This window comes from Eucyclogobius newberryi, unplaced genomic scaffold (genome assembly GCF_026437365.1).
Source record: "Eucyclogobius newberryi isolate DKJ021-1_F unplaced genomic scaffold, fEucNew1.0.hap1 SCAF_15, whole genome shotgun sequence".
Taxonomy (NCBI): Eukaryota; Metazoa; Chordata; class Actinopteri; order Gobiiformes; family Gobiidae; genus Eucyclogobius; species Eucyclogobius newberryi.
In genome coordinates, this window is record NW_027315779.1 from 12,675,092 (window position 1) to 12,701,024 (window position 25,933).

The window sequence follows — 25,933 nt, forward strand, 5'->3', positions numbered from 1 at the left end:
TAGATCACTATTCCACATTTGTATTATATATAAAAGTATTGTTGAAAAAAGACTTATCCTTTTAACCCGCAATAACTTGCATGTTTCCAAAAATGTACAAAACCTCAGACAACAGTCACAACACTGTATATTCTGAATTCACGCATCTTCATAATATATTACCATCTCCAAACACAGCTGGTCCAAGGTTTGCCGTGTGCCATTTAAGTGACTTTTATTGTGTTTGGTTTGGCTCCGCCGGTATTTTTGAGCCCCGGGGTCATGTTTGAACCAGGTGAACTGAAACCAGCCTCTTTGTTAATAGAAATAATATCAGTAAAACGCAACCACATGGGCTTCGTGGAAAGAGTGTGGGCCAGTGGACGGCAGTGACATGCAAAGTGAACATGGGATCAAAATGAGAAGTCATGACAAAACATATATATTCACCGCATATGCCGCACTATAAGGCGCACTTAAAAACCTTATAATCCAGTGCGCCTTATATATGGATTAATTCTGGTTGTGCTTAGTGACCTCGAAGCAATTTTGTGTGGTATACGTTTTGTTTCGCTTAATGCGGCTTATAGTGCGGTAGGGCTGTGCTCAATTTATCGATATTGTGATATATTGTGTCGGACTTCTTGGCAATACGTGTATCGATACGGAGCTGTGTATCGTGATACGTAATAAGCAACATGAAGTTATTTGAAATTGCCGAGTTCTACACTTCTGAACCTACAAACTGCTGCATTGAGCCCGTGTGTGACGAGCTGAAAATGTGACTTCATCATGGTGTTCTGATATTGAGTGAGCATGAAATTCTAATGCCTTTTGTTACTCTACTTAATCAAAACATCATTTTAGTAAAGTTTTAACAACGGTTTTAAGGGAAATCCATGAATCAGGACGTGTATCGGGATATGTATTGTATCGTGAGGTTCTAGGCAATACCCAGCCCTATAGTCCGGTGCACCTTATTTATGAAAACATTCTCAAAAATAGACAATACATTGACAGTGCGCCTTATAATCCAGTGTGCCATATAGTGCAAAAAATACGGTATATGATCAATTAAACTTGATAAGAACGGTAAACGCTCAAGTGTTTATTTGCGTTTACATGTTTGTTTTTCTCCGCGATACGGCGTAAACTTCAATCTTGCACACATCCGATTAAAGGTGTCGTTATTGCTGCTAAAATAAAACCGGGAAAACTCCCATTTGTACCGCGAGCAATGCCTCCTCGCCACTGATCTGACCTGTAACTTAGCCTAGCGGTGTCATTTGCGCCATAATGTGGAACTGGCAACTCAAAAACATCCCCATGGAGACGAGCAGGTGGCATAATTGGACCAGAAAAGTCACATTTAAATTGATTTACACGATTTTCTACGACTTAGAAACGACAAACAACGACAAGGCCAAACAATCACGAATCTGAACATTTGAATAGGATTATTGATTTGACGGTATTTTGTACATATTGGACAACAGAAATAGTGTTCTTTAATACAACCTCCCCTCAGTCTACAATAACATCATACGGCCATGGCAGATATTAAACCAGTCCAATGCTAATGCGATACTTCACAGCTCTGAGGAAGAGATGGCCAGGCCTCAATAAGTCTCAACGGTCCAAGCTGCAAGAGGGCAGGGCAGGTTTCAGTTATAACTCCTCCCCTTTTGAGGCAGGACCAATCTGAGCTCGAGCGAAAAACCAATGCTGCTGCTCAAAACATTTACATTAGTTTGACAATGACGTTCGGATGGAAGTTGAAAAGTCTTGACTACATACTGCATTTTTGTCTTTGCCAATAAGTATTTCTCTAGAATGATCCGTCGGTATAAGACAATGGCATCGAGGAAAAACTTCAAGAACTACACTGTCACAAAGTATTGTTCGACCACACCATTTTATCAAACCAGCTGAAAGATTGTTATGAAACGTTCTTGCTCGCTGATGGGACAAATACTTTGCGAAGGTTGGGCGAAGTGTCACGACTGTTATACGCAGTTTGCTTTTGGCAACGCCGCACTGACATACGACTCTTATGACGAAACGCTTTAGAATTTACGACGCGCATACTTTACATAGTTCTCCTCCAAAACAACATGGTGCGTCTTGTTTAATCACACCTTTACCTGAGGAACAGAGAGAAAAACAACTACAACCGAAGACCAGAGTTGAGTTATAACAGGTTTCAGGTTTCCTACAAACTTTCTATCGGTGTCGAGTGATTTAGGAAACGTATATACAAAAGCATGTGTGAGGTTTGCACGTTCGCCCGAGTACCAAAAATACACGGCAGGCAAATTCCCCGGGTACAACTTAATAAACATTTAAAACAGATAAAGAACAAATAATATGCTGATTTACTTTTTGGAGCTTTTAACCCTGTTCTAACGTCGTTCCGTCACCAAAAACACACCTGGAGTACATTTAGCTTCATTCACGCTAATTTGAGGTATCCTGGCTAGAAAATCCTCTCCCTCCGAGCGTCAAAAACACTCCGTTCTGAATTTCCCTGTTGTGTGATGTTTTCTCGATCTGTGACGTGGCTCTGAGAATTTTCTGCTGTTTTTTTTAGTCCATAAATAATCTCCAGACTCGTTATGTGAGTTACTAACGTCTAATCACGATCAGTACAACTGCGTTCCGAGACCAGAAAGTGCGCTAAAATGTGTGTAATTCCCTCTGCAGCCAGTAGATGACACCAAAACAAAGGTAGTCCCAGGTTAGACAGCAGAGATCCAAATAGAATTTTGTTTTTTTTACCTATAAACAATGTGTTTATTTCATTTCTACAACCAAATGCCAAACGAAAGGTACTCGAGAGCATGTTTAAAGGCTAACGATACAAATAATGTATAATATAGAGCTTCAGAGGTTTCCCGTGCTGTCCACAGAACGTCCTTTAAGTCCAGGTTCGTCTTGGCAGTGGCTGTACTTTCGATGCCGTCCTCTCACATCTGCTTTCTGTGCCCACTTCTCTCTGGTGTAAGAGAGAGAGAGAGAGAAGTTTGAAGCACAAATCGTTTTACTAATGGGGCCCAAAGCATCCAGTAAATCGCCATACGTTGCACGGTGTATCTCAACTTTGGTCATATACAAGATTAATGGTCTGACAGTGAACGCATGGAGTGCTTTAAGCCTTTATGTATTGGCCGTTTATGAAAAAATGCATTCTTGGGGCGGATGGGAGATTTTAATAACTATCCAACAATAAGATAAGCGTAAATCATGTTGAAAGTGCAACAATTCACCTCAACTTTGGAGTCGCTTTATCTAAAAACAGGGATCTACAGAATACAATAGCTGAAAACCTAGGCATGAAACCAGACACACATGTTTTATTCTTGTATAAAGTTTGTATAGAAGACAAGTGCATTTAATCCAAGCTGAGCTCAAAGGGACAAGCAAAGCCCTGAGTTATTTACTGTACAAATCTCCTTAAGACTTGTTCGACAATAAACACTTCCGATTGCGGTTTTCCTTCAGGCGTAAACCAAACTCTTCGCAATAAAGTCGGACAATGAAGCACAATAAATGATCATGAAGGTTGTTAGCCTTAAGGCGGTGTTCTCGCTGAGGGGTTTTAGTATGGCGGGCCGCCATGCTGCGGCTGTGACCCGCCATGCTCAAAAGACACACGGCGCTCCCTCGCACGGCGCACACGGCGCTGGCTCGCATGGCGCACACCTCGCACGGCGCACACCTCGCACGGCGCACACCTCGCACGGCGCACACCTCGCACGGCGCACACCTCGCACAAAATACTAAATGAAAAGAAGTTATGTTGTAAACTGTGAAATAAGGACATGTGACATTTCTGCACTTTGGGGATTACGTTTGCAGAAAGTCCATATTTGTCTCATAATTAAACCACAACTAATGCTTTTTTTTATATTTATAATTTATATTTATTTATCTATGTTTATGCATTTATATGTATTTATATTTATTTAAATGTATTTATTTGTTTATTTATTGACTTAATTTCTTTTGGGGGGGATTAAGAAAGTATTTACCTATTTAACCATCTATCCTGTTTGTTTATTTCTGTTTGTTTGTTTGTTTGTTTGTTTGCTTGCTTGTTTGTTTTGTTCTAGTTGGTCAAGACAGGGCATGTTAGTAAACACGCATGGTCGAAAGACATTGTTTAAACCGAAATATCACATTTTTGTCAATACTGCCCAGCCCTAGATGACGGCGCACTTTTTAAACATTTGTGAGAACCTTGGCATTGGAGAAAAGACAGAAAATATGAACTGCTAAACTACAAGAATCCCACGTATTTCAGAACACGTCTGTCCAGGTCTAAACTACAGGGTAAACCGGTTTAGACGTGGGACATTTACAGGATTTCTCTGCAGAGGTCATTGGATTACATAAGCACCAAAGCACTCTGTCATTTCCTGTGCAATTTGCACTCTCTGAATTTGGTTTTGGATTTCATTTTGGTGAAACGTCAAGTCCTGGCACAGAGTCAGGGCACTTGTTTTGTGTTTCGTTGTTGTCGTTCCAGAGATGATCGTCCTGCATTCTTGTCAAACGTGTCATTAAAAAGGAGATGACCCAGAATGGCACGTGAAACGGCCCAAACACATCGCGTTTCTTCAGGTTCGTCAACTTGATCGCGGTTTTGAGTCGCATACACTTTTATATTTTGTATTTCTGAGTCGTTTTCAAATGGCTAATGACTACAACTAGGGTTGCAATTTGAGCAGTCGACTACCGTATTTTCCAGACTATAAAGTTGCACCGGAGTATAAAGTCGCACCAGCCAAAAAATGCATAATAGAGAAGAAAAAAACACATTTAAGTTGCACTGGAGTATGAAATGTAGTTGCAAGTGTGAAAATAACAAATAATATCACATACAAGTCGCTCAGGAGTATAAGTATAGAAGTATAAATATAAGTATAAGTCGCACCCCGGCCAAAACTATAAAAAAGAAAAGGTGCGACTTATAGTCCGGAAAATACAGTATTCAACAATTTCCTTTTTTTAATCAGTCGACTAGTCAAGCACTATTATTGTTAATTTAGGTTTTTGAAATGCATTTTTAACCAATTGGAGGCTTTTGTAATGGTAATATTTACAAATAAAGTGTATTAATGTCAAGGTTTTGGCTGTTATAAAACATTTAAATAACCATTCTTTATTGTCTCAATGGGAAAATAAGCAAGAACCATAAAAAGCCCTTATTGCTTCTAAAATGTAGAGTACAAGCTAAATTGTCACCAGGGCAGTAGAATAGTCAGTTAGTAAATTGAGTTTTTAATGGGTCAAATCATTATTTTATTGGTATTATTAAGTATTTATACGAAGAACAGCAGAAAGAAGAAGGCCTGGACAGAGTTATCTGGAGATTTGTGAGGGACTTTTGAATTTAATCTGCCTTTTACACTATAATATATCAATTTACTTCAATTTACTATACTATACTTTTCTTGTGTGGTCAGTGCACTTTGGGTCAACTATATGGTCGAATGATGGAGATAGTTTAGATAGTTTAGTAGAGGTGGAAATTTAGATAATATATTAAATTATATTGTTTGTGGTTAAAAAAAATAAAAATACTACAAAAAGACACACATTTCTGCTGAAAAACTCCAAAAGATATCGAGATAAAACATCTTTAAACGGGTTGGTTGAGGTTTGAATATCAGAAAAATCAAATGCGTGTAAAAAAATTTAAAAATTAAGAAAATCACAGAAAAATGCACAGAAAAAATAAATACGTAATAATAATAATCACAAAAGTGCAGAAATATCACCATTTACCATTATTGGTAGCATTTTTCATATAAACTTGGGATTCAAAATGTGTATCATAAAAACAACATTAATTTATATAATCTAAATTTCGATATATTGTCCAACTCTAGCGCCACGCCCCTTTTTAGTCTTTTAACTGATGTCCAGGGGAAGTCTTTAGTCGACTACCGGCCGAATTGTCCAGATGTTTGTTTTCAGACTGTTGTAAGGAGTCTACAGACCAGAGCAACACAGCTCATGGCTCAACTCGACATCTATTTTGGGAATATATTGTTTGAGGTGGTCTCAAAATGAACAGGAAGCAGACAGCCCTCAATGTTCGTGTACTTTTCTTTTCAAATTGACATTGACTCAGCGTTTCCAGACCCTCCGAACAATCCCACCTCCCACGAGACTGGACCAGACTGTGAACTGCCAACAGTGAACTGGCAAATGGAGTGATGACACGCCGTTATTCGGGAGATCGCTTTTAGAAACGGACAAATTAAGATAACAATGGAGAACAAAAACGTCCGGAAAGCGACTGCGACTTCTTGTCAACGCGGCCCGAAACGCAGAAGCTATGAATCATTTGTGAGCTTTTGAGTAATCTGTGCAGCGATATTTGTGTTTCAGTTTGGAAAGTCCGCTTACTGAAAGTGTGAGGTTCCTCCTGGTGAAACATCCTCCTGAGTCGATTTCGATACAAAGCAAACGCCGTGATACTAAAGTTCTACTAGATTGTCATTTTCTAGACAAAATAATGTAAATAATGTGGTCATATCTTCTTTTTTTCTACATAATTTTTTATTTTTTATTTTTAAATAGTCGGCACCCCTAGACCACATAAAAAAACAATAAAACCCATTCAAATAGATCGAGACCATTCAGCTATTCTGGAACGGTCCAATTTTGTTTCCATTTCTATTAGGGATGTCAAAATAACCGAAGAATCCTGATATTCTTCAAAAGTCTCACAATAATATCGCGGGCTGTTACAATACATCGAATTAGAGCTAAAAAACACTAAGAACTACATAGACCATGATCCTTTGCTACATTTCAGCCGAGGCAGCGTGACAAAATTACTGTTTTTAAGCACTTTTACAGCTATTTTCGTTGGAATATGACAGTATTTCTACAGTTCCGTTGGCCTTTCCACAATATTGCAACACTGTGAAAATAATAGCGTTATAACATTGTACTGTGAGATTGCACCATCATTACATCCCTAGTAGGTTTCTAGTTTTGGCACTAGTTTTAGTATAGATTAATTTGTGAATTGCGATTTGCATTGCTGTTTATTGTACAGCTTTACTATCATGGAACTAAGGACTAAAAGGAAACTATCTTATATTCCGGACTATAAGTCGCACTTTTTTTCATTGTTTTGGCCGGGTTGCGACTTACACTCATATTTATACTTATACTTATACTATACCTTATTTCATACTCCAGTGCAACTTATATATGTTTTTCTTCTCTATTTTGCATTTTTTGGCTGGTGTGTTATAGTCCGGTGCAACTTATAGTCCAAAAAATACGGTAATAGTATGATAGAGTATGAAATGTGGTTGCAAGTGTGAAAATAACAAATAATATCACATATAAGTCACTCGGGAGTATAAGTATACAAGTATAAATTTAAATATAAGTCGCACCCTGGCCAAAACTATGAAAACGCTCAAGACCTATAGTCCGGAAAATACGGTAATTTTATCCTCTTATCACAGAGCGAGCCCTAAACCAAAGCCGTGTCCAAAAGTTTGAATGAAGCAGAATGTTGGATAATGTAAAATAGAGTTCATGCCGATCTCTTAAAGGTAAACGTAGCTACAGACCACGTAAAAATAGCTTGGTACGAGTGAATTGGGGGCCGGGGCTGACTCGACAGTTCTGCGAGACTGTGAAAGAAAAACAGAATATGGACTTAATCCTTAGCCGGCTGCTGAACAGGTGTGTCTCTGCCTCAAATGTGTCTGAACTCGGCCAAAAGAGACAAAAGTCGGGCCAGCTTTTAATAAAAACATGTGAACGCTAAACTCCACCACAGAACAGAGTCCAACCTTTTTTTCTCTCAGCCGTGAGTATTCTCTTAATGGCCTCTGAGTTTCCGTAAAGTACTTTTTGAATTTGGACACGAACCGCGGTCAAAGGTCGAAACGTGTCCCGAGCGAAATAGGCTGAACGAGCAGGACGATTCAGCGGTCAGGAGCACAAAGAAGAAAACTACAAAGAGACTGGAAGAACTAGAGATAGACTGAGGAATGTACCGTATTTTCCGGACTATAAACATATATAAGTCGCACTGGAGTATGAAAGGCGGTTGCAAGTCTGAAAATAACAAATAATATCACATAAATCACTCTGGAGTATAAGCATATAAGTATGAATATAAGTATAAGTCGCACCACGGCCAAAACTATGAAAAATATGGTATATTACTTTTGTACATCGTTCGTGTATTGGACCAGCTGTAAAACTCCACCAGTTGCTAATGTGTTTTACAGTCGTTTTACAGTGAATGTATAATGTTTTTTTATTGTATCCACCGACCGAGTTAATTTAATATCCTGTAAATTGTGGGGAAATTATATTGAAAAAGTGAAAACACGAAGAGTGCTCATTCCAGGGGTTTCGAGGACCTAAAACAGAGGTCCGAAATCGAGCCTGTAGCGCTTTATTGATCTCATCCTTAAGTTAACGAACAGATTATTTTTGGTGATTTAATACACACAAATTCTGCACATAAGAGTAGATCCAAATCAATTTAAATCCATGTCTGCTCATCCCAGTTTAGGCTATGCTTGTCCTGAATCTTGGTTAAGAAGCATATGCTCACTTTAATAGTACCATATTTTCCAGACTATAAGTCGCACCGGACTATAAGTGGCACCAGCCAAAAAATGCAAAATAGAGAAGAAAAAAACATATACAAGTTGCACTGGAGTATGAAATGTGGTTACAAGTGTGAAAATAACAAATAATTTCACATATAAGTTGCTCCGGAGTATAAGTATAAGTTGCACCCCGGCCAAAACTATGAAAAAAGTACAACTTATAGTCCGGGAAATACGGTAAAAAAGGACCTGTTTTTGTTAAGCCGGATACACAACTCCATGGTATACCTCATAGGATAACTGGAAATACTACTCTCACAGCTACTTTTTTTTCTTCTTTTATTTCTAGAGAAAGTTGACTTTTAAACAAGAAGAGTTTTGTGTCTCTTGTACCTGTGGCTCCGGGCTACGGCAGGAATGTTGTTGCCTTTCACTCCGGCCCAGTGGGATTTATGGACAAACACATTGTTCCAGACAAAAGGCCGCAATTTTTTTTTACAGGTCAAATAACAATGACGGAGAATTCATGATGTGGGCAGAGTGTGCGCGGGCGGCAGCTGGAAGAACGGAAAGGAAGGAAACTAAACAACATCACAATGACTACAAAATATCTCATGAAAAGCATGCATCTGTTTAGCTGTTTCATTACTTTTAACACTCAAACAAATTCCTCATCATGAAAATCATAATTAGACTTTTCCCCATAAAATTCAGCTAAAACATAAGTAGCAAGCCCATATGGTGATCTTAATCTAGTCAACAACGGACAAAATGGGACAATTATTCAGATTTTAATATACTCTCATTCCCCCTTTTTTCTGATGCCACTCCCATATTTCCCCCTTTTGCTCCTTTACTCGCCTTATGTTCTACCTGTTCCAGCTCATTATTTGTGTTTCTTTTTCTTTTTCTGTTGTTCAATGTTCTATTTTTTTTTTTTTTTTTTCAAGCAACTACTTGAGTAAAAATAAAGATCTTAATCTAGTCAATTTATGCTTAAAATGACTTTACAGTGTTCACTGAAAGCGTGTAGACTTTAAAAACACAGATAAGCACTTTCAGTATTAAAACCTAATGACGTCGCAAAGTGAAGCAGTGTTTTAGAGAGACAGAGATAGACAGAGATAGAGAGAGAAAGAGACAAAGAGAGCGAGACAGAGAGAGAGACAGAGAGAGAGAGACAGAGAGAGACAGAGAGAGAGAGACAGAGAGAGAGACAGAGAGAGAGACAGAGAGAGCGAGACAGAGAGAGAGACAGAGAGAGAGAGACAGAGAGAGAGACAGAGAGAGAGACAGAGAAACACAGAGACACAGAGACATAGAGACACAGAGACACAGAGACACAGAGACACAGAGACACAGAGACATAGAGACATAGAGACATAGAGACATAGAGAGATAGAGACAGAGAGAAAGAGACAGAGAGAGAAAGAGACAGAGACAGAGAGAAAGAGAGAGAGAGACAGAGACAGAGAGACAGAGACAGATAGAGAGAGAGACAGAGAAAGACAGAGACAGAGACACAGAGAGCGACAGAGAGACAGAGAGATAGAGACATAGACAGAGATAGAGATAGAGCGAGAGACAGAGACAGAGAGAGACAGAGACAGAAAGAGAGAGACAGAGACAGAGACAGAGCGAGAGACAGAGAGAGAGACAGAGAGAGACAGCGAGAGACAGCGAGAGACAGAGACAGAGACAGAGACAGAGACTACACAACTCTATATTAGCGTAAAAGGATGGACTTAACTTGGGGCTCCAAACACAAGACCAGTTTTTCAGCCTCGTAATGTTCAGCAGAAGCGAGACAGGTTTGAATCTGCTCCGTGGCCTACAGCCTCGGGAGAGAGAGGAACACCACTGACAAATGTGCTCAATCCACTGCATTCATAAAAAATACATTTAAAAAATCTGGACTCTATCTGTGTTTTGTCCGTTCTGAAACGTTGTGCGTCTTTGAGTCTCACGAAAAGAGTTCTGTAGATACTTTGAAACACTTTTTTTTGTTTATCTATCCATTTCTTTTGCAGCTCGTCTCAGGCAATCGACAGTTGTAATGTTACATATGGGAAAAATATGTATTACCATAAACGATAATACTGCTAATCAAGAAAGAATAAGAAGAAACACGTCAATAATCGCTTCTTTCGTATCCATAGGTTTCAGTCAGGTGCTGTTTGATAGTCATTAAAAACTGGATATGAAAAGGGTTGCACCAGACACGCCCTCTGTGCCGGACACGCCCTCTGTGCCGGACACGCCCTCTGCGCCGGACACGCCCTCTGCGCCGGACACGCCCTCTGTCCTCTGCGCCGGACACGCCCCCTGCGCGTCGGACACGCCCCCTGCGCGTCGGACACGCCCCCTGCGCGTCGGACACGCCCCCTGCGCGTCGGACACGCCCCCTGCGCGTCGGACACGCCCCCTGCGCGTCCGATACGCCCCCTGCGCATCGGATACGCCCTCTGCATCGGATACGCCCTCTGCATCGGATACGCCCTCTGCGTCCGATACGCCCTCTGCGTCCGATACGCCCTCTGCGTCCGATACGCCCTCTGCGTCCGATACGCCCCCTGCGCGTCCGATACGCCCTCTGCATCGGATACACCCTCTGCATCGGATACGCCCTCTGCATCGGATACGCCCTCTGCATCGGATACGCCCTCTGCGTCCGATACGCCCTCTGCGTCCGATACGCCCTCTGCATCGGATACGCCCTCTGCGTCCGATACGCCCTCTGCGTCCGATACGCCCTCTGCGTCCGATACGCCCTCTGCACCGGATACGCCCTCTGCACCGGATACGCCCTCTGCACCGGATACGCCCTCAAAGCTTTCAAGAGGCAAGGCAAGTTTATTTGTAGAGCACAATTCATACACAAGGCAATTCAAAGTGCTTCACACAACAGGAAAAATGCATTCAAATCACAAAGAAATTGTAGAAACAGAAATACAATAAAATTAACTAAATTAAAAATTATCAATCCAACCGATTGTCTAAACTAATAAAATCATAAAAGAGAAGAGTGCAAAGAAAAAGTCCTTTCAGTCATATGCGCAGCTAAACAAAACTGTTTTTAGCTTAGATTTGAACATTGTCAGAGTAGAGGCCTGTCTCATATCTTCAGGAAGACTGTTCCAGATTTTAGCTGCATAAAACTGAAACGCAGATTCCCCATGTTTAGTCCTGATTCTGGCACCAGCAGGATCCACTTCAGTGTTCACATGTGGATACACGGTTCCGCGCGTTTCTCGCATCTTTAAACTTATTTCGCCGGCTTCAACTTCTGCCCCGTCCGTGTGCGCTATTGACAGCGGCGCATGGCAGAGTTTACGTCTTTTCCAGCGCGAATTTCACGATCAATGGAAGGTTTAAGATGGTTTAGATTCTAGAACAAAAAGGATATAGTATGTCAGCGGGTTTCGTTTTTTTTGGACCTGAACCGAAACGTTTTTAAAAGTCCAGATCCGGTCCGTCGTAGTGGTACGCATCCATATTCAGACCCATGAATATTTGCGATATTTGCAAGAAAGAAAATTGGAATGAAAGAAGATTAAAGATTTTACAGGTGTTTTGCCATGGTTCTCATTGAACCACGATGTTTTTTCTCACAATAATAATTTCGTACAGTAATATCCTCTACAAATGTATGGCTACTCCACCCACCTCTGTTCACGGGCTATTTGTGATTGAAACAACAAATCAAGTAAGAATCTCTGCAGATATTCTTCAAGGCACGAGCGGCGTCGTGGCTCTTGCCTCAAAGTGAGAAGTTCCTGGGTTCAATTCTCGTGTGAGGTCTTTCCGTCTTGGTGGGTTTTCCTGGTTTTTACGGTTTACCCCGTCAACCAACGACATGCATAAGAGGTGAAACCCTTAATGCAACACACAAAATGACCAACTTCAAGACCAAGCACTACAGTTGTTCTTGCAAATATTTCAATTATCCATCTCCTTGGGTGTAAAAAAAAAAAAAAAAAAGTGCACGCCTTTATTCTCCAAGTACCTTAATAGACTCCAGTATGTGTCTCTTCATGTCTGTGGTAGGAATGTAGTTACAGCTTTACTCATTCACAACTGCTCGCTCGTTTACTATATTCCGCTGGCTTTGGAGCAAACTGTAACGCAGAGGAAACCGGGATGTTGTTGTTGTTGTTGCGAGGCTGGCAGTGCTCTCGGGAAAAGCTGATGTGTTTAGGCCGTGCTGCTGGGCCCACCATGACTTTAAAACAATATGTATTTTAATAACTTAAGATAATGTTAATCTTCACTATCAATATCCCAATGTAATTATTTGCATTGGGCTCTGTGTAAAGTAGCAGTTGGCAAAGCTAATCATTTCTCAAAGCTAATGCTAACAGATGTAAGCGCGGGGTGTCCAAACATTTGTCACCGAAGCCCGCATTTTACAATTATACGGAGCAGAAGTTTTGCATTTGATGTTGTTTTGATGCCTCCACACCTTTACTAAGACTCTGAACATTATTATTAGATTGGTGTAACATCAAAATGCTTGAATTTTTTCAATTTTAGAGTAAAAATAACTACTTTTTGTTGTTTGGACCAACTTAACAGGAAGTCGGAGGGCCAACAAAAATTGGTATAGGGGCCGCATTTGGCCCCGGGCCGTAGTTTGGACATGACTGATGTAAGCTATAAAATAACGTCATTTAACGTTAAGTTTAACAGTCTGATAGTTTTTATGCAAAGCTTATTTCAGTTCGCTACTTAAACTTGATTTAAATCTTTTATGCCTCAACAGTAGATTTAGTATTAGCATTGGCGGTAACACTAAGCTAGCACTGGCCCCAACACTGAGCTAGCACTGGCGCTAACATTGAGCAAGCACTGGCGCTAACACTGAGCTAGCACTGGCGCTAACACTGAGCTAGCACTGGCCCTAACACTGAGCTAGCACTAGCCCTAACACTGAGCTAGCCCTGACGCTAACACTGAGCTAGCACTGGCCCTAACACTGAGCTAGCACTGGCCCTAACACTGAGCTTGCCCTGGCCCTAATACTGAGTTAGCACTGACGCTAACACTGAGTTAGCACTGACGCTAACACTGAGTTAGCACTGACGCCAACACTGAGCTAGCAAGTGCCGTTGTGGACAAAGCCATCGTTTTAAAATCCTTCAAGTTTCAAAGGTTTAGGTAAGAAACCTTGCGTCTCCATGTGGTCATAATCTTTATAAAAGCTGCTAAGCCTGTAGTTTACACTCTACAAACATGTTCTGAAATACAATATGATTCTTGTACAAGCTCAACAGTTCATATTTCAGTCTTCTCTCAAGAGTGAATGCTCCTGAACGTGTTTAAAATGTGCGTGTGAACTGAATATTGAGTTTAAGATAAAAACGTGATAACTCTCCCCACAATGGTTTTGAATGTTGGGAGGATAAGCTAAATAACATAAGGTCTTGTAAAATAAAAGAAAAAGTGCACACATGATCCTTCTACGACAGGGAAGTCCCATTTAGCAAGAGGAAATTATGCCAAAGTTTAACCACAACCACAACCATGACGACAGACTCAAAAGCAGGACATGGGCTGCAAGATACATCGCAATTATACTTTCAATTGATTATGATTTAAATTGCAGGTTGGGTGGTCGCAATTAGGAAATCGCAACAACTGCAATTAATAAAGTAACATTATTTCCACTGCAAACAACAAAATATCCTGATTTGATGTGTATAAAACCATAGAAATGAAATGTACGTTATCCAAATGTCAATGCCGCTGGACAAAATGTGAACTTTGAACCAAATCCTACAATTAAAGCATGAATTTCAAGACCGAAACCACAGGATTAACGATGCTGATCCAAATTAAAGAGTGACCCAGGTCTGAGACTGGACTAAACCAGGTCTAAAATGGAACTAAACCAGTCCAAAGAGTCAAAAACACAAGAAGAACCGACAATAAATGAACCACGTGTCGCACAGCTCGAGCTTTAATCCTTTTGATCAACTCATTTTCAACCTTTTTAATCGGCTTTTTAAGGAAAAGCTCTGAACCTGTTCCGCGTCACAGCCGGACTAACGTGGTTTACCCGATTCGAACCGCTCATATGCATACAAACATGGCGCCTCTCACACAGTCTTGCCTGTTACGGTCCTGAACTGTGGGTTTTTGTGGCTGTTGACTAAAGAAAGTGTAGGAAACATGAAGGTCACTGTGGAGCTAGAAAATATGGATGCAAAAATATAGGAAAAGTTTAAGAAAGACAGAGACAGACACAAACAGACACAGAGATGGATGGACACAGACACAGACACAGACAGACACAGACACAGAGACAGACAGACAGAGACAGACAGACACAGACACAGAGACACACAGACACAGAGACAGACACAGACACAGAGACAGACAGACACAGACAGACAGACACAGACACAGAGACAGACAGACACAGACACAGACAAACACAGACACAGACACAGAGACAGACAGACACAGACAAACACAGACACAGAGACAGACAGACACAGAGACAGACACAGACACAGAGACAGACAGACACAGACACAGAGACAGACAGACACAGACACAGAGACAGACACAGAGACAGACAGACAGACAGACAGACAGAGACAGACAGACACAGACACAGAGACAGACAGACAGAACCAGACAGAACCAGACAGACACAGACACAGACAGACAGACACAGACAGAACCAGACACAGACACAGACACAGACAGAACCAGACACAGACACAGACACAGAGACAGACAGACAGACACAGACAGACACAGAGATGGATGGACACAGACACAGAGACAGACAGACACAGAGACAGACAGACACAGAGACAGACAGACACAGAGACAGACAGACACAGAGACAGACAGACACAGACACAGACAGACACAGAGAGACACAGAGATGGATGGACACAGACACAGACACACACAGACACAGAGACAGACAGACACAGAGACAGACAGACACAGAGACAGACAGACAGACACAGACAGACAGAGATGGATGGACACAGACACAGACACACACAGACACAGAGACAGACAGACACAGAGACAGACAGACACAGAGACAGACAGACACAGAGACAGACAGACACAGAGACAGAGACAGACACAGACACAGACAGAACCAGACACAGACAGAACCAGACACATAGGGTGGGGGCGGAATAAGGTCTGATAGTAATTAAATTATTAAATTGGTCTAAAAATGTCACAAGTCTCTTTTTAAACAGTTTCTCAACTATGTTTGAGAACTGACAAAGTAAAGACACCGGTCGATAGTTGGAAAAAAAAGAGTTATAGAGTTTATAGAGAACTTTAGCAATCTTCATTTTTTGTGGGATTTCGGTATTGCCAAATATTACTGCTTATCAGCCATAAAAGCAAGACAATTTTCAAACATCGTATCAGCCACAGAAAAAAAGACCGGACCATCCCTTGTACTGACACCTGTTCAAAAACGTGTGTCGTTTCAATGCTGGTTTAGTCGTGACTTTTTTCACTTTGTTTGACAGTCCTGGTGCTGGTGCTCCCTCGTCAGCTGCTGCTCATACGGTTTAAAAACAGAGTGTTCGGTTGAGAGGAAGTGTCACCACCAAGTTTCACATCTGCAGCTGCCCAAACAACGTGGACACACAATGCTGACCACAAGGGGCTCCACTCTTCTGAGAACACTATCCAAATGCAAGTTAAAAGTCTGAAGACCAGGTTTGACTAGTGTTTGTGCTTCAGATTTTAATAAACATTTTGCCTAGTTGTACACATTTGAAACATTTTTATAATTGTACTTCCTGGTTGGACATGAGCAGCAAATATGACATGGGTAGAGGTAATTCCACAACTGTTACCAAGCAACCAGACCAAGAGAGCCAAGAGCCAAAATTTAGATAACTTACACAACAGATATCATTTGACAAACAATAATACCATATAAGATCTTTGTTTTGTTGAATTATGTTTAAACTGTCAGTAAAGTGTGTCAGTTAAGTGTCTCTGGCTGCGTCCGAATGGCACGTCGCACATTGATGACATCAGAGAGATTCAGTTTTAGAACTTTCTTAAAAGACGTAAAACTGCCATAAATATTTACCACTGGTTCTACACCACCAAACTAAGTCATAATTAGAAAAACAGAAGTACCTTTTTGTTGTTTTCAAGGTATTTTGAACCATAAAAATCACCTGTAATTAAAGTCCTTCCATCAGAAAAGTTACATAAAGTACCTTTAAGCTGTGTTTACTCATGAACACAGCAATATTACTGACTCAATCATCAATATCGCAACAAATAAAATATATATCGTAATAACACAAAGGTTCTCCAAAAATACTTGAAAGAAAAATACGGTATATGTTTTTGTTTGTAAATTGCCCCAAACTTTTAGATGGAGAGTAGCGGTTTTGAACTCGACTTTCTGTAATTTTCAACATATTTTTTAACTTTTCTTCTCAAACTGACACTTGATTGATGTAAAACTGTCATTTATATTTACAGCTTTTATTCCATCAAATAAAGTCAAAACAAGTAAATCATAAAAAACTGATATATGCACATTAATGTCAAATTATTTTGTCTATTGTCTAGTATATGAAATACTCAAATAATATGCATGATTTTACAGCCATAACGCAATCAAACTAGGACAAGAACAAGACCAACAAGACCTTTGTAGTTTTCCCTGGCCGAGAAGGAGAGTCTAAGGACAGAGGACCCTGGGACATCGTCCCTCGCCACCACAGACATTGTCTGACTCCCTCGCCACCACAGACATTGTTGATTCATTTCTCCCTGTGGCCCTCAGAGGCAACTGTTGTTGTGATTTTGGGCCTTACAAAAATAAATTGATTTGATTTGATTTGACCAAACCAAGTCCATTTCAGGTTTAAACCAGGAACAAACAAGGACCAAACCAGGACCAAACCAGGGCCAAACCAGGGCCAAACCAGGGCCAAACCAGGGCCAAACCAGGGCCAAACCAGGGCCAAACCAGGGCCAAACCAGGGCCTAACCAGGGCCTAACCAGGACCTAACCAGGACCTAACCAGGACCTAACCAGGACCTAACCAGGACCTAACCAGGACCAAACCAGGGCCTAACCAGGACCTAACCAGGGCCAAACCAGGACTAAACCAGGGCCAAACCAGGACTAAACCAGGGCCAAACCAGGGCCAAACCAGGGCCAAACCAGGACCTAACCAGGACCAAACCAGGACCTAACCAGGACCTAACCAGGGCCAAACCAAGACCTAACCAGGACCTAACCAGGGCCAAACCAGGGCCAAACCAGGACCTAACCAGGACCTAACCAGGACCAAACCAGGACCTAACCAGGGCCAAACCAGGGCCAAACCAGGACTAAACCAGGACCAAACCCGGACCAAACCAGCACTAAACCAGGGCCAAACCAGGACCAAATCAGGGCCAAACCAGGACCAGTGTGAAGTGTGAACGCAGTCTGTGAAAACCTCCATTACACTATAAATATCAAACTACACCAGAAAATCTGCAGAATAATTAAAGACGTTTTATCTGCTCCATCTCAGTTTAACTCCGGGACATAGGAGGATGGGAGGGCATCTGACACAATAAATCAAGCAGGTCCGCAACATTCTTTATTTTTCATTTCCTACTGGTCTCAGTAAATATCTGTATTGTTCTTTATTTAACCGAATGAAAATATTTGCTGCAAACCACGGGAACATTATAAGCTGCGGCGCGGTGGAAAATACCCATCAGCCACTGCAGCGTTCTCTAAACACTGGGTTTGGTGTATTAATAGGACGTTCGCCCGTGCAGGAAAAGCTTGCATCTGACTCTCGCGCAGCGGCCAGGAACGAAAGCGCTAATGACCGACAACAGCCTGAAATCGCCCGAAGTTGCCGGTTCTGTGCGTTTGTCTTGACAAAAACTTACCGATCGTCTAAAGTTTGCAAACGAACGGAAAAAAAAAAGCCGTTCATGTGCATTATCTTGTTATAGTCCTCGCTTACACCTGCCTCAGTCGTGATCAAGGATGTCAGGGCAAAGACGTTACGATTATCGCGAGAAGAAACGAGCATTCACAATTGTTGGCTGTTGCAGAGGATGCACGATTATCTTTTTCTTTTGGTTCGTACGATTATTTTTGACAGAATCTCGACGTGGCCACGGTACCGAGTTCACACTGAAACAAACAAACGAGCGCCTTACGAAAAAAAACAAACTTTATCGGCGTTTCGGAGATTGTGGATTGTTGAATTTGCAAAACGATGGCGGTCAGAAGAAAGACGGGATTGACAACGCTCCAGATTGACACAGAAGTGGACGCGCGTTAACCAAGATTTAAATGTATTTCCGCTTTAATTTGGGTTTTCATTTGGGGAAAGATTTAACCATTGTTTCATAACGATGCCAAAAGATTTATTAAGATTGTAACCTGGCAATTTTGATCATTATTAATCTTGATAGAGAAGCGTGAGAGAGAGAGAGGTGTATAGATAGATGAACAGATGATTTCCTGGTGTTTCTTACAGTGACTTACAGTGAACGAGCCTCTGTTATGTACAAAAATATCATGTCCAGGTTTTATAATAAAGTGTATTCCTCAGAAACATCTCCAGAGACACTTTGTGCAGGCATTAAAAGGCAGAAAGTAAATCAGACGTCCATTTAGCAGATTTAGGGCTCAATCCACTCGATCTGAACTCGTTAAAAACACACTCATGACACAGAAGAGTCGCTAATGATTAATCAGATATGTTTTTTAAGATGTTTTGTTATTGACCGCTTCATTTACTGACAAAGATAAACTCCAAAATGCTTGTTTCCGTTCACTACCGCAGTTGTCGTAATGCGTCCTCCACACGTTTAGTCACGTGGTGCAGGAGCTCAACACAATACAGACTCTAAAACTATTCAAAAAGTCCCAACGTACAATAGAAATAGTCTTTTGACCAGTCGACTCCTGAAATAATTGCTAGTTGCAGCGGTTTGATTTAGTTCAGAGCCAATTTAGAGTTAGAATCCAGTCCTTTCCGCATATTGTTTAGCTTTAGGAAATTAAAAAAAACTGTCAAATTATTGTGTCTATTGTCAAACCAGAGCTAAACCAGGTACAAACCAGGGCCAAACCAGAGCTAAACCAGGTCCAAACCAGGACCAAACCAGGACCAAACCAGGACCAAACCAGGACCAAACCAGGACCAAACCAGGGCCAAACCAGGGCCAAACCAGGGCCAAACCAGGGCCAAACCAGGGCCAAACCAGGACCAAACCAGGACCAAACCAGGACCAAACCAGGACCAAACCAGGGCCAAACCAGAGCCAAACCAGAGCCAAACCAGGACCAAACCAGGGCCAAACCAGGGCCAAACCAGGGCCAAACCAGGACCAAACCAGGACCAAACCAGAACCAAATATCTTCACCACTGCTACCCCAGCTGTGCCTGCTGACCAAATATGAGCATCTGCAGGTTTTTGTGCAAACATGGATGTGCCCGTAGGTAAAAGGAAACCTATCAAAAGTGCAGCAATTTTCATATCTTACCGGTAAATATGCGATAAAATGTTTACGGTCGGCGTTTTTTCATTTTGAATTTCCGGTGGGTTGGGTTACCGGAAACACACCATTTTTTTTTTTTTTGGTGCTTTAGCTTTCATAATGCCTAAAGTTACCTCCCGGTTCTTTATTTTGAGGTGAAAGGGCGGGGTCGGGTTCAGAATCAATGCAAATCTCCACGGGTTTCAACAGGAACGCGGGACCTCGGGCCGAGCTACGGCAGCGATATTAGGAAATGATTTACAAGTGAGCGACAGAACAATGCAAAAAGTATATTGCTCTGTAATTTGGCCGGCAGACTGGGGCAAAACTGAGTGAAGTTTTGCTTGAGGACAAAACAATGAGTCCGACCGTCCAAAGATGGGAAAAAACATATGTGCATACAAATCAAATTGAATCAAATCTGGAATGTAAGTTCATAATTTGTTTTAAGAGCTTTCTAGAAGGTGAGACAAAAAAAGCAAATGTGATTGTCTTCAAAGAGACTCCCTGAAGAAATAAGGTGGGAAATAAATGAAAATACTAATATGGTCATAGTTCTGGATTACAATTTTTACCCAGCTCCGAGACAAAAGAAAAGGCCACCAGACGTTATTGAAAAAAATATTATTTTTTTTAACAAAATCTAATCAAATCAACCAAAGAGATGAAACGCTTTTGAAAGAAACTTCATATAGACGTTATTGTTTTGCCTCCAGTTTGGCATTTAAGTGCCTATGACAGGTTTAAAACTATAATTTGTAAGTACAACAGGTATAAATACATAGTTAAACCTATCGAGGAGGTATTTGTGGAGAAAATGTAAAAAAATCTGTAGAAAATGACATCACACTCATTCCAATCAAATGATATGCATAATTTACACAAAGAAACACATGTTTTGACTCTCTAAACATTAATTCAACAAAATTACTCTCATAGAGTTTTATTCATTAGATTACTTTTTGCCCAGTGTTTGCTGGGTAAATCAATTGTCATCAATTCCAAACAGGAAGTGAAATTACAAACCTAAAAAATTTGCTATTCTTAAATTTGTATTTATATAATTTTCAGCAAAATTCTAAATATATTTATCTCAACTGCATTTAAGTCCAATGAGTCGTCTGACCTGTAGGGGGCAATTTAAACTTGTCTATCTCCGTGGAAACAAACGGGTTGCAGGTCAGATCTGTGGAGAGGCAATCTGCTCACAGTAAGAAACACACACAAACGGGGTGTAACGACGCATCACGACTCTTAAATGTCTCAATCCGCAAAATCCAATTTCACTGCAAAATGGAGAGACAACTTCCGAAGCAACTTACGAGAAACACAAACAGCAATGCATACTACAAATACAGGTCGTTCAATACTAAAACCTCCTGATCAGACCACGAATAAAAAGCGAGAGATGTGTTAAAGGAGAAGCACTCACATTTTTGTCATGGGGCTGTGAAGGGCGCAGACCTGAGGAATGAGCGACCTCGTCACACCACAGCGAGACACGCACTGAGCATGTGCGAAGCCAGGAGACGCTTTTCATTCAAGCCAGAGCTCACATACAGTCATTTCAGAGCACGTGTTAGATTTATCTATCCTTTAATTGACCAATCTTTGGGCTATCTCCGGAGAAGTCCCACTGTTTGGAACATTTCTCAGATCTTGATACTGGTTCATAATGAGGAGGATTAGATTGTACTGTGTCTGTTTTAGGGTTATGGAGAACCCAGAGGAAAGTCACAGAGGAACATGCAAAATATGTAAACTTATAATTAGCAATGTCAAGATTGACCGTTTTTTTAATACCGTATTCCGCAGAAATGTCTCCAGGAGCAATACGAGTCAGAGGCGGCGCGCGCACACGTGTTTGTGTGTGCATGCGTGTGTGTGTCTGTGTCTGTGTGTGCGTGCGTGTCTGCGTGAGTGTGTGTGCGTGCGTGTTGTCTGTGTGTGTGCGTGTGTGTCTGCGTGTGTGTGCTTGTGCGTGTGCGTGTGTGTGTGTGCATGGGACGGAGCCCAACAAGTCCCATCGGTTTATGACGATTGCCTGGCGTAAACGAGAGTGTTGAGGAACGCTCTGAACGACCGGCCCATCGCCCACAGTGGTCAGGTCAACTGTGCGAGCTACAGATGTTTTATGAGTTCACACAGGGCAGAGTGAGGGGCCACACCGCTGAACGCATGTGGGGGCGAAGGGGCCACTCGGTGTGAGACAGAGTGGAGCTCCACGACGACAACAACGACGACGACGGCGACAACGAAGTGATTGAAAGTAGCGCTAACATCCCGTTCTCTCATTGGTCAGTGCATGAGAGTGACTCAGTTCACTTTGACAAAAAATTCCTACATAAAAAAACACTGAATGACAGTAATTTGGTCTTAAAAAAAATATTTCTTAACCCACATAGAGTCATGAATATAAAACCAAAATAAGAACTTGTTTTGGAATTTAATTGAGATTTTTTTTTTATCTGGAATTATTTTTTAATCGAATTGCCAGAGACTTCCTACACAATAGTTTGACAAGAACATATTTGACCGAGCGCCACTAATCTGACCTACGCTAAAAAGTGAACCTCTAGGTTGAAGGTAGAACGTAGTATGTGAATATTTATACACTATATGATAAGATATGATCAACAATGTTTTCTTTCATTTGCAGCTTCATTAAAATGTTTGGGATAGAACGTTAGCATAAGTAGTAATTCAGCCCTAGTTTCCGTAGCAGACGGGCTGTGGACCTTTCTATTGAAAAAGACCCGGTCATTGATTGACGTCGATTAAATTGGATTAATTGCACAGTTGCAAGTTGTTATGGACCAAACAGGGGCCACGTTTAGTCCGAAAGCGGCTTCTGAAACGCGTCAAAGAGTCTTTTAACTTCACCTCCTCCACAAACAAACACGGGACCAGCGGCTAAACAAGGAGCCTTTCAAAGCGCTACGGCGCGCTAAAGCTAAACAGGTTATTAGGATAATGACATAAGAGCGCCCCAGGGGGATTACATTAGCTGTGGTCGGAGTCAAACCTTTCACTTGAGAATAGAGCAGCTTTTAAAAAGGCAAAAATAAAATTTTGTCAAATTGTAAATCTGTCTGACTCAAATTTTGGACATTGTATGCTTTAATCTTGCACTTTATTTTCATCTGGAAGCATCATTCATAAAAACAGTCATCATAAATAATATACACTAAGTTTTTTATCTCTGGTGCTGCCCTGTCTATACTTTGTTTTTTTTTTGTTTTTTTTCTTATTTCTTTCTTTCTTTTTTCCCTTTTTCTCCTTCTTTTTTCTTTCTATTTTCTCCTTCTTTTTTCTTTCCTTTTTCCTTCTTTTTTTCCTTCTTTTTTCGTTCTTTTTTCCTTGTTGTTGTTGTTTCTTTATCTACACACAAGTTTTGAAAAAATATTTTTAATCGGTCTACATGAGAAAAATGTTGCCATATAAAAACTACATCAATAAATTCCACAAAATGAGCCATAAAAAACACACGGATACGTTTTTGAAAAGCATGCGGTGAAAGTATTTACGTATATTCTAAGTTACGCTTTATTGATCAATGCAATAAGCGTGACAACATGTGAAGCAAAACGCAATTCATGGCGTTTCCAAAGAATTTTGACATTTCGAATTTCAAATCTTGGTTAAAAAAGTACTCTGAAACTCATCAAACTGTGGTTATATCTGTTTTTTGTGTGACGATTATTGTGATGGAAAAAAATCAATATAAACATTCACGATTATTGAAACTGTGACTAAACAGTGAAATATTTAAATTCCTTTCATTATCGTGGTCTGATGTGTTACTGTTCCTCAAGTTTGTGAGCGGATTTTTGAAATATAACTGAATAAACAAAATAAAGTTCTTTGTATTTGCGTCTATTTTTTGTACTACAAAGTCTTCCTTTTGCTTCTAAAATTGTCACATTTATTTTAATTGAACTAAAAAAGACCAAATTAAATCGGAAAATTTGAACTTTAGATTTTTAGATTTTTTTTTTAAATTTTTCAAAAATTTTCAGAAAAAATTCACAATGATCTTTTTTGTTGTCTCAAAAGTTATATAGTGTGACCTAAACAATCACAATTATCGATTAACCTAAAAATAACAATTTTAATGCCACACACAGGCGTAGTCCCCGTTTATGAACTTTAGTTTATGACTTGTTTATGACCATCTCGCATCTGAGGGAGTCAGATCTCTCCTTTGCTGCGGAACTCCTACAGGTTTATACTTTTTCCCAAAGAGGTTTGGTCATTTTTCCTGTCCGAGAAGGAGGGTCTAAGGACACGGGATGCTGGGACATTTGTCTAAGGACACGGGACATTGCCAAGTCCCTATGAACATTGTTTAATCTGATTTTCACTGTCGCCCTCTGAAGAAACTTATGTTGTGATTTTGGGCGCTTCAAAAATAAATGTAATTGAATTTTGTTGACGTGTGCAAAGTGGGCATTTTTACCGTCGGGGTTCAGGGATTACGGAAACGTTGATCAATTTCAGGAAGATAAAACTAAAGTAACGCGCAAAAATAGTCCAATTTATCCCTAAAAAATCTGCGCAAGAACGTTGCTCAAACCCGCGCGATTTCACCGACAACAACAGGTGTGTGGCACTTCAGGGCGCTGGCATGAGTTGGCGGGTATTTTATGGGCGGCAGTGGAGCTAAAATTATGCCAAGGCTGCCGTATTTCCACCGACAAGTCTCTCCGGGGGTGCAAAACGTCCAAGTTGTATCAAAGATAGTCGAGTTTGACAATAAGATGTAAGTGATTCAAGTGAGCGACAGTTGCTTTTAAGTGTACAGCGGTCGCAATTTAAAATCGAAAAAACAAATCCTGAAGATTGCGGTGAAGCGACTTCTTTTCGTCCGCAAACAACAAAATATCCCGTCTTGCTGCGTATAAAACCTGCTGAAACTCACGGGATTCTTGCAATCGTTTTCGTCTTTTCTCGTACGTAAAAGCGTTTAAAATGCGCTCTCGGAAAACACACACATTGCCCCATAAACATTTAAAAGCCTTTCTGTGTCGAGTTTGCATGTTCTCCCCGTGTCTACATAGGTTTCTCCCACCACTAAAAAAAAAAAAAAAAAAAAAGTCTATGAAATGAGAGTGAATGCGGGAGAACGGCTGAAAATTAGCCCACAGCTAGCCGGCGTGTTTACATTGCGTCGTTAAAATTCACGGTCACGCGACCGAATAAAAAATAAATTGTCTTTCACACAACGAGTTTGTGACCGGCTTTACAAAATTGAACATTCTGAAAGACAAAATAAAGTTCAATGTCATAAAAACCGCCAGATAAATCAAAGTTATTTACATTTAGCGTTACTTTTGAGCAAAATATATCGAACAAAAGAAACAAATTTGAACCGCTTTGAAAATTGTCACGATTTTTATCATTCGTTTGCTCGTTTTTACGCCTCCATAGTGACCCGAATAATCACGATCATCGACTAACCGAACAAGGTCGACATCCCCGAGTCGCTCTGGGAATGATTGACAGCTGCTAGCTTACAGCGCCTCCTCATTAGCATATACCTGCGGTTTATTGAACTCTAAAGCTGGTTTGACGGGTACAGGTCCCACTGTCACTCCTGTCTTGTCTGGAAGTGTACGTTTGATTTGATGCCCGCTTTTGACAAACTACGGCGGATTTAGTGCGTGGTTTTTTTGTGTGCGTTTTTCCCCGGTTCTTACCTCCGCTGTGCGAAGCGACGGCGCCTTCTTTAACGCGAGTTTGAAGTTAGTTTCCATCGCCGTTGTCATTTTCATCCCTTCGGCTCAGATCCTCGGCCTCTTTTTCCCCCGCAAAACGTTAAATCACAGGCCGC

The 25,933-nt window shown here is 40.8% G+C and overlaps 1 protein-coding gene across 2 annotated transcripts in view; it reads right to left on the reverse strand.

Moving 5' to 3' along the window:
- rapgef6 (Rap guanine nucleotide exchange factor (GEF) 6) overlaps positions 1 to 25,926 on the reverse strand; it is a 180,399-nt gene extending 154,473 nt beyond the window's left edge. For both annotated transcript variants that reach the window (XM_072446055.1, XM_072446054.1), the window contains exon 1: positions 25,800 to 25,926. In XM_072446055.1, coding sequence (XP_072302156.1) covers positions 25,800 to 25,874 — 75 coding nt within the window. In that variant the 5' untranslated portion in view covers positions 25,875 to 25,926. The remainder of the gene's footprint in view (positions 1 to 25,799) is intronic.
- Positions 25,927 to 25,933: the final 7 nt, after the last annotated feature.